The sequence below is a fragment of the Zerene cesonia genome, chromosome 5, assembly GCF_012273895.1.
Source record: "Zerene cesonia ecotype Mississippi chromosome 5, Zerene_cesonia_1.1, whole genome shotgun sequence".
Taxonomy (NCBI): Eukaryota; Metazoa; Arthropoda; class Insecta; order Lepidoptera; family Pieridae; genus Zerene; species Zerene cesonia.
In genome coordinates, this window is record NC_052106.1 from 6,205,454 (window position 1) to 6,215,848 (window position 10,395).

General features: G+C 32.4%; 1 protein-coding gene across 2 annotated transcripts in view; it reads right to left on the reverse strand.

The window, feature by feature from the left end:
- LOC119839953 (reversion-inducing cysteine-rich protein with Kazal motifs) overlaps positions 1–6,777 on the reverse strand; it is a 38,572-nt gene extending 31,795 nt beyond the window's left edge. For both annotated transcript variants that reach the window (XM_038366411.1, XM_038366410.1), the window contains exons 1-3: positions 6,514–6,777; positions 3,357–3,470; positions 11–66 (exon numbers count right to left, since the gene is read on the reverse strand). In XM_038366411.1, coding sequence (XP_038222339.1) covers positions 11–66; positions 3,357–3,432 — 132 coding nt within the window. In that variant the 5' untranslated portion in view covers positions 3,433–3,470; positions 6,514–6,777. The remainder of the gene's footprint in view (positions 1–10; positions 67–3,356; positions 3,471–6,513) is intronic.
- Positions 6,778–10,395: the final 3,618 nt, after the last annotated feature.

Below are 10,395 nucleotides of genomic sequence, written 5' to 3' on the forward strand. Positions count from 1 at the left end.
AAAAGATTACCTTTTCGCAAACGCTCCGACATGTTCCCGTCGCCTTATCGCAGCACGCCGATATGTCTGCAATGAAAAATGTCCACAATAAGTCACCTAGAGTATCTATTACTAAAACAGCTGTGTCTCAAATAATCTACGACATTTATTACCGCTCTTTTGATCTATACCATAATGGTCGTCAAAGCAAAGAGGCAATTAAAATTAGTGTCGACATTACGATGTCGGGATTGATTGTACGCTGTTGTGACACGGTTCTCAGCTTTACGGTGGTGTAAAATTAAATATTGTTTAAATTATGTTTATGAGCAGCAATCGTTAGTGAATTTCATATAGTGTGACTTTTCTAAGATTTTGATTATAAATTACTTGTACTTGTTTGGTACTTATTACAGATACTAAAATTTTCTGTTATTTTAATTTGCTTATATAATCAAGTTAGTATTTGATTGCAGTGTTATGGATTAAAGTTTGGAATAATCTTTTTTCATTTCTTTTGTATGATGCCATTTTTTTCATTTTTATATGAAGCTTGGATATTATTTCAAGGCAAAGTTTAATTCGTGTTAAAAAATAAAGAAATATCCATCAAATGACATAAATATTTATGGAATAGAATATTAAACAAGAGTAGACTGCATTACAGAAAATAGCCAGCCTCTCGCACCAATATTAATGCATACTTCCCTCTCACATTTCGCAGCGAAAGTTACGTAAATATGTAATTAGTTAATATTAATCGCGACTCGAATCTAGCAATTATTTCATATTTACTTCCTTCCATCTATCGAAATAATTAATATTTAGAGAAAGTGCATATAACTCAGTTGCTATAACTCGATTGCATCAAAGCTGATCCAAATAATATGCACTTCTCGATAGTAAGGCAGTTTGATTACAGCTACTGGACTGGATAATCGCGTTATATTTTATAAAACGCACGACATTTTATTATAATCCATTTTCCTAACAATTTTAAAGCCGTTCTGTGCTTCACTTAATAGAAGCTCTGAAGCGCATCTAAATCAATTTTATTGAATCGAACGACCGTGAATGTCTATTATTAATTCTTGTGATCCTTAACGTATATACCTTTTTTAACATTGAAGCAATGTTGATCCATTTAGTAGGTATTTAAAGTATAATTTGGATATGTTAAAGTATAATCCAAAGGCAGCTAGGTTAGTATAAAAAATGGTGGATACTCTTTAAAACGAAAACTACTGAATCTTTTTAGCATAAATGTAGGCAAAAACATTGATTTAATTTAAGGACAAATATATTTATGCTCATATCTATCAATCTTTCTATCACTTAATTATTCAACTATATAATACAGAGAAAGAGAAATCTAAATCTACACAAATATTATGAAAAGGAAAGATTTCCTTGTTTGTTTGTATGAACTCTGAAACTACTACACCGATTTAAAATATTCCTTTACCATTAGACAGCCAGGTTATCTGTGAGTGTCATAGGCTATATTTTATTATGTTTTTATCCAGGGTCTTCAGGCGGGGCCGGGGCGAGCGGCTAGTAAATAATATTTTCAGCAGTGAAATAGACGTTACTAAAGGTTCGAGGGCTATTTGTTTCTCAATAGCAACGAAGTACCAACGCTACATTCAAGCTAATAGAGATTGCGCAGACTTTTTTGTTTCCTTATTCAATGCACGCTTTTTACATCTGTGTTATAAATTATATCTAACGAATTTCTAAAACAAAAGTAACATAAACCATGTGAACATGTTCCATTATATTTTTATTATCGGTGTAGTATATACATATTTTTAACACTTTTAGAATTCCTTTAACAAACATTCTGGCCCGATTATAGGTACCCGAAAGCGAAAGCGCCCTTTGAATACATTTTTTTTTTCAAATTGACAACGGATTTGTTTGGATTGTCATGCCTAGATTCAAGAAATTATATAGTTATTCCTTAGAATATGTTTCCCTTGTGATGTAAAATTGAATATGAAGTTTAATTACAAATCGTTTGTTTTATTATTTGTGTATTACATAATATATGTAAGTGAGTAGTTCTTTTAAAATTAATATTACACTCCTATTGCTTTCATTGTTGCTTTTGTAAGTTTTGTTCAGAATTGTGTGTTGGAGTGTCATAAATAAAAATATGAAAAATAATAAAGCTTTTAAGATACTATAACCAGGAAGCATAGACAATAAGATTATTACCATAGTCCATATCTATTCTCCTAAAGAAAAATACCTCTATTTCTACGAAATCCGTAAAAAGCAATATTCATAATACCATTTATAACGTATTCATGAGCTGAAATTAACAGGCAATGCGCGTACGAACCCATTGGGTAAGTATATTAGCTGATTGGCTGGGCCATTTATCTCATTATGTATTAATGGAAACACGACATTAATTAATTTATGAATAGTCCAACGTTTTCATAGTATAGCCTTACCATGTAGCAACATACATAGGCTCCTTTATACCGCGTTATAGGCCTGAATGAAACCATGGGAAGAAAGGTAGTTATATATATTAATACACGAAAACCGCCTATCAAATTTGATATTCTAAATAATAACAATCAAGCACAGCATATTTCCGGGAAATCTATTTTCAGTGAAAGACAATCTAAGGTTTAAGATGAAATCTATTATTTGTATAGAAGTTGATTAATTCAGGACGAAACAACGACAAAAGACCCAAATCAATAAGGGAAGTTCACAAGGAAGCTGTGAATAGAGAAACTTCGAGAACCCGAGGGAAATAAGGGCTGGTGTACATATTGAAGTGAGTTTGGACCCTAAACTTGGTAACAGATCATGACTGGGGCGAAAAAACTTGGTATACTTAGGTCAAACTAAGTTTCAATGTTTGTAACGTGTGCAGTTATAAAAAATAACAATTTTCTCGTTCCGGTTATACCTCACATACAGTTTTTAATTTCGTCTATTTGTTTTGTTTTTCATTTGTTGTAATAACACATTTAATTTTTAATTCAAAGGAAATCTTATCTTGCTATGCACCATAAGTTGCTACCACTTTATGCTCCCTTTCTACTTTTTGCTGTCAAAAGAAATTTTAACTCATAATTTTATCTATATATATAAAATTCTCGTGTCATAGTTTTCGTTGCCATACTCCTCCGAAACGGCTTGACCGATTCCTCTGAAATTTGGTAAGCATATTGGGTAGGTCTGAGAATCGGCCAACATCTATTTTTTATCCCGATATTCCTACGGGATACGGACTTACGCGGGTGAAACCGCGGGGCGCAGCTAGTAGGATTATAAAAATCTTTAACTACATCCTAACTTTTCTAAAGGCTTTGTACTAAAACATTAAGTAAACCATCAATCAATACACTCACCTTGTGAATTAGCAAAAGCGAACGAGAAAGCTGAAAAAATCAGCCTCCACTTCCAATATCTGTCTCCTGGCGACATCCTTGTCTAGTTCATGACGTCAGCATTCCAGAACACATCTGAAAAATAACATCTCTCTAAATGATTCGTAAACAATTTTCATTGCCGTGTTTCACATACAAAAATTGTTTGCGTTTGATGAAACATAAAGACGTACGTACTGGATACTGATACATTTACATATATTATAATAGTTTTTTACAGGAAAGTATTTCAAATGATCATTCGGTTTATCATGTTACTTATATTTGGATCGTACTAGAGAACGGCCCCGGCTTCGCACGGCGGCAATAATAGATGATATATACATATAAACCTTCCTCTTAAATCACTCTATCCATTAGTAAGAACCCCATCAAAATATGTTGCGTAATTTAAAAAATCTAAGCATACAGACACACAGACGGCGGAAAGCGAGCTTCTATTATAACATATAGTGATTGTCACATATTTCGGTATAAAATGTAATCATGGGCTATTAGTATTGTTCTAAAATAAATTGTGTAACAAATTTAATGAAGCTTTAGGCGTCCATGATGTCAATAAAGAAATAGCGATACGATATAAAACATTTAAATATACTTTTACTTTAACGTGTATGTATGTAAACATACCATTGTAATATGAATGCAAAATGAACATTCGACGCTTTTATCCAAGAAAATGGTAGTAGGTCAAATACCATCCATCTTACCATCTTACGTCTACCCTTAACCCTACTCTCGTCTAATAGTTAATTGCACTACTTCGTGCAGTCATATTTATATTTTTATTCCATGTCTATGCCTATGTTGTTAATCATAAAATCTTGCTAGTTCTGTATTCCATAAAATATGCTTATCGGTAATTTTAAATTTTTGTACGATTAATTTTTCTATATATTTGCATATACCTTGTAAAATTATTTATTATATGATACAATTTGGCCTTTTATTTGCAGTAATTTATTCTTGTTAATCTCAACACGAATTTTGCGAGGTCTGTTTATCGGAAAATTCGTAAGCCAGCAATAAATCTTGGTGAAAAGGGCGGCATCCGGGCACCTGTTCCGAGTGTTACCAACTAAATGACAAATTGCTCTTTTAGCAGCGTTTGCAGAAATTTTGGCGAAGAAAAGCTTATATCCTTTAAGAGAAAAACTGATTTTATCTCTTAATTATTAAATAAAGCTTGCATTAAAACAAATTTTAATAATGATTACATATACTTATAAAACTAATTTTTAGACGCTTCGACATAACATAACAAATGTTTAATTTGCATATTATAATAGGTTGATTTACATTTTTTTTCAATAAGAAAAGTACATTTTACTTTAGAGTTTCGTGTTTCGTTAGAGTTTAGAGTTTAAGCACAGTTTACTATATAGTAACTACAGTATATGCAATATAAATATATGAACATACACTATAGCATATAATTACATTATACTAGCGGTCCGCCCCGGCTTCGCCCGTGGTACATATATAGCCAGTAGCCTTCTTCAATAAAGGGGCCTATCTACCACTGATACAATTTTCAATTCGGACCAGTAGTTCCTGAGATAAGTTATATGTTATTCCAGTTGTTCAGCTATCTACGTACGAAATTTCATTGCAATCGGTTCAGTAGTTTTTGCGTAAAAGAGCAACAAACACACACACATCCTTACAAACTTTCGCATTTATAATATTATTGTAGGATAATTATTGATGCCCATATAATATTGTAGAAGTGGTCAGTGGGCTACAAAGACACGTAAATCGACTAATTAATTGATGTTCCTTCCTGCAAAGAAAATTTTCTAACCCTGTTAATTTAAATTATTATCTTAATAATTCTTACTGTAATTGTAAATTCCCAGTATGGACATTAATACCCTTATGCACTATAATTCACTCAGCAAGTGCCATTAAGTTTAAACGCTAACAATTTAATAATATTTAACTTAAGTAATTAATATGGCTCTACACTAACCATACATAAATAACATTATGCTATAATTATACCGACTCAAGTTGCCCACCCGCTTGCTGGTTAAGTTTATCTCAAAAGTTTTCCCATAAATAAGGTTTACGTACCTTTTTCGTTTGGAAAATTCCAAATACCAAAGCTAAGGATTTAAGTGCTAGTTTGTACGAGCCCTATCCTTTCCTATCCTATCCTACTAATATTATAATAGCGAAAATTTGGGAGGATGGATGTATGTGTATGTGTATGTATGTTTGTCACTCTTTCAGGCAAAAACTACTGAACTATTACAATGAAATTTGGTACGTTAAGCTGGACAACTAAAAAATATTTTTATCCCGATATTACGGGATACAGACTTATGCGGGTAAAACCGCGGGGCGCAGCGCAGTAGTTGTTTATAGTCGTACAGTTGTTTGGTGAATGTATTATGCAACTGAGACAATATATCTATCTATGACATTTTCAGTGTTCTGAGAAATTTTCAGCATTATGTAAAATTCAAATGTAATTATATGTCGCCTTGAGAGAATTAGTACATCCGTCTCGTAAGAAAAGGCGTGGTAACTAATAAATAAATCAGAGAGTATGGTTGCAACACTCAGTTCGCGTTTGCTCCTAAACACCCAAAATTTCCTGAATTACCAAATAAGCAGATTATTGATAATTAACTAGTCACGTGATCGCCAGGAATAATTTGTTAGGAGAACACTTTGTACAGATTTTCCTAATGATATTTTTTTATCGGTAAATTTTCCGTTGTTAATCGTAACAAATAACAAATCAAATCTGTATTCTTCATACTTTTACTATATTTTTAATTTTAATTGCAAATCTAAATGGCTTCTTTGTTTAATAAACTTCACGCAATTTTATAAAGTTTCGATTAATTGACGTATGTGCCAGGTCATTAGAACAATTGAAATAACTAGGTTTACTGTTAAAATACTAAACTAAGTAAGTAAATGTTATACCAATATGATAATAAATAATATAAGTATCTTTGTATTTGTATTTTGATTTATAAATAGAAGTTTTGGTTAGCACATCGCCGCATCATATTTACACAATTATAAATATTATCACATTATCTTAGCGAACTCCCGGTTACCGCTTATCTTTACAGTGTGCATACAAGAAAATTCCTCTTACCTTTTGTTATTTAAATAATCACTTTACTATTAATAAATTATTACACTGATATTTATTCACTTAGTCACTATTGTATGACAAAAAAATAATTAAGTTATGAATTAAAAGGTTAGAATATATTCCCATAACATTAAATTAAGAACACATTTCTGGTTATTTAAAAAAAAGACCATAGATAAACGTCACGTGAAAGAAAGTTCGCGCGCTTTTACAACACCCGAAATGTAACCTCACTCACAACCTTTCCCGCGCCAAATTGACGCGTAACTAAATAGACCGACATAAATTCATTCAACTCTAACACGCAGCCCGTCCTGTTCACTCATCCGCGATGTCGTATACAGCTATCTCCTGAGTGCTTCCGCTTGATGAACCCTATTGAGCTCGTTAGTCATTAATTAATTCTGCATAAGAAAATTACTTTTAATTTAAGCGAAGCACAGATGTGACACTGATGAGTCTGCCCACAACTGAAGTGTTAAAAACTTTCCGGCTGATAAATAATAAAAGCATGTGTGGTCTATAATTACTAAGCTCTATATACCTACGTAAATATCAAATATAATATAGAATTATTTTTTTACAGAAAGAATTATTAAGAGAATAATTTAAATTGAAAGAGTCAGAACATTCTCATTGAAATTTTTAATGAAACTGCAACACCAATTACGTTCAATTTACGTTCCTTCAATATCCCATCGTCCCATCTGTGCTTGAACTTTGATCGAACACGAGTTAATATGATAATATTTAATATAGTTTCATTTTTCACAATTAATGTAATTTACCTGACAGATCATCAAAAATTCATAACTATATCATATGGAATTGGAAACCCGGACTCATTATTTTTCAAATATTTTAAGTGTAAACACAAAACAGAGAAAGCATATATTTTGCTAATACCTTAAAAATACATCCTCTCTAAATAAGGATTAGGTTGGTTATGGAAGAATATTGTAACTCCTTTCGTAAATTTTTTCTACAAAATATTTTGCAAGACATGATACAAATGATAGTGGGAAAACAAGATATTTTCCACTCACTGCAATATTATATAAAATTCAAAGAAACTTTGACTAACGCGAAGTTTAAGCCTTTGCCAATTGCTTCCGACTGTAGTCGTAAGAAAGTTGTTCGACAAAGTAAAATTTATAGTTTTTCAAGTAGGATATTTTTACCCGGCGTCCCGCTTCGTATTTCCTTATTACAAATGTTTAAATGAAGACAAACATCTATTCATTTTGCTGACGTTGTTTATTTCAAAATACATATTTATTACATTATTTGCGCCATTTATAGGGTTCATTCCGTAAATCATGCTAACGTAGCGTTAAAAACGTTCTTATCTCTGTGAATTTAGCTTACAACTTAACTAGAAAGCATTAAATATTCCACCGTCGCCTTGTTAGCGACCGTTTTGTGATGACTACCTGAAAAGTCAAGTGCTGGGGCCTCGGACCCATGCAATAACGATTTGCAAATGGAAGTCAAGTGGCAACACAACTGGACGTTCAGGATGAAATGTCAGAAATTGGCGCCAAAGAGCACTGCACTGTATTGATACGTCTATGTCTATGCGGAATGTTGGAACAATTGCTTTAGTAGCAGGAATGTTACAGTCGATGACGTATTAAGTGGTGTATGGTTTATCTTATAAGCAAAGAATAAAAATAAATTTTCCTCTCAATTTTCTCCTCCTCTTAGATTAATATTGATGAGTAGATATACTTTATGATATGATATGAATAAATAAATAGACTTTAGGGAACTTTCGATAAATATGTTATTATACGATTTATGAAAACAAATCAACGCGAAAATATATCTTTATTCTTTTGTCAAACTGACTTATAAGAAACGTGCAGAGCGTCGGGCGTCGTTGAACAAAAAATTGATATTGGAGTGCAGCACTTCAATAACTTTTAAAATTTTTTGCCAATAAATCCTCATATTTTCTTCTTACTTGTATTTCTTTAAAGCAGTTTAATGAAATCAACATTTGTTGTATAAATACAAAAATCTTTTTTCACATTAAAATAGGCGATATCATTTTTTTATAGCGATTTATGTATTTGCCACGATACTACCGCACCAAAAAAATTATCGAAATAAAAAAAACACATAAGCAATAATTATTATCAAATGTTGTACTTACATCCTTCTCTACGTGTAGCCTATGGGCTAGTCATGCTCAACAGTTTTACAGCTCTTTTTGAATCAAGTAAAACAGTGGGTTCCAGGTGTTCCCAGGTTCCCTGGTGTGAAAGCCAGCCCCAACCAGATCATGCACCATATAGCCAACAGTTCTGCATTAGTATGTGATATGAGAACCACTGCTGCAAACTGTCTGCTTCCATTGTAGTATTATAGTGGTATCTTCACTCACTTGTATTTAATAAAATGAATTAAATTGTTTGATGACCGATCTAACAATTCATTCAGAAGCTCTTCCAATAATCACAAGTACTTACATGTAGTAGGTACTCTTTTTTCAAGCTATTACCCAATTCTACGTTTCTTTAAGAAGAAGAACCAACCTCCACAGATTTTAAATCGATTTCGAAATCGATTAGCATGAACAAAGGAGATTCTATTATATAAGACCGGCTGAATATGTTAACTATTCATGAGCGCGAGAGGATCCATCTGTTTTCCCGCCGTTCCCTAATAAAAGTTATTGCATGCAAAGTTTATCCATGTATTGAAGCTGACATTGATGGATAGCCTGAGAAATGCTCCGTGCGCATCCGTTACTTTAATCTATGATCGTTTGACATTTATAGGGCTCCGCACCCGTAGGGCTGAACGGGAACCTATTACCGAGGCATAGCGTCTGTCTGTCACCAGGTTGTATGTCTTGAACCGTCATAAACAGACAGTTGAAAATTTCAGAGGTAATATTATATAACTGATGCCGCTATATAACATTAAATAATAAAAATCGGGATCAAGCGGTTGGCACGCTTATAAATCGGATGGACGAGCATATTTTTTGCTGTTGGGTTTAAGCCAACCGAGTACCAACCCCCGTAGTTCTACTCTTAGTATCAAAATTTAATCATAATTTGGATTTCAGTGTTATAGAAACACGTATACCAACTATATTACTAAAGTATTTAAGTATGCAAACAAGACTTAACTTATTATGCAGCTATGAATTGATAGGATAAACTTTTATTATATAATATTCTTTCGTATAACACAATAAATACTTACTATTATGAAAATTGACAAAAAGAAAAAAAAACGTGTATCGTATGAATCATAACCATCTAGATTTTTATGTCCTTTTTTATTTAGGTACTTACCTACCATGTCCACAAAAGGATTTCTTCTCGTTCGTAAAAGCGAATGGGAAAGAATCGCCAGACAGCAGAATTATACAGAAAATGTGCAAACAAAGGAAGATTACATAAAATCTTTAAACGAAATGTCTCAAAGTTGGATGAAATCTTGGCCAGATACTGTGCAGGTTCCCTATTTTATTATTACGTATTTCAATTTTTAATATCATTGAATTGTAAAGTCGAAGTTGTTGGCATGTAGTTTCACCCCAGAGTCCCATCTGGCCTGAATACATACGGAAACGTTAGTTAATATAATTGAGATTCATTTAATGGCCGTAAATAATGAAAAATGTAAAACTTTGCACTTTTTTATCTTCTATACATATATATCTGTATAATCATGTTATATATATTTTTTATGTGGATTTTAGATACTTAAAGAATTTTTTTATGGTATAACATCGAAAAGATGAATCAATAAAAGTAGGACATAATATGTCGCATTTTAAATTTAAAACTAGCTGGTGCGCGGTGCGCGGGCTGCAAGCAGCCCGCGTGGATTTTTGCGTGGACCAGTATAATCAAGACTTAA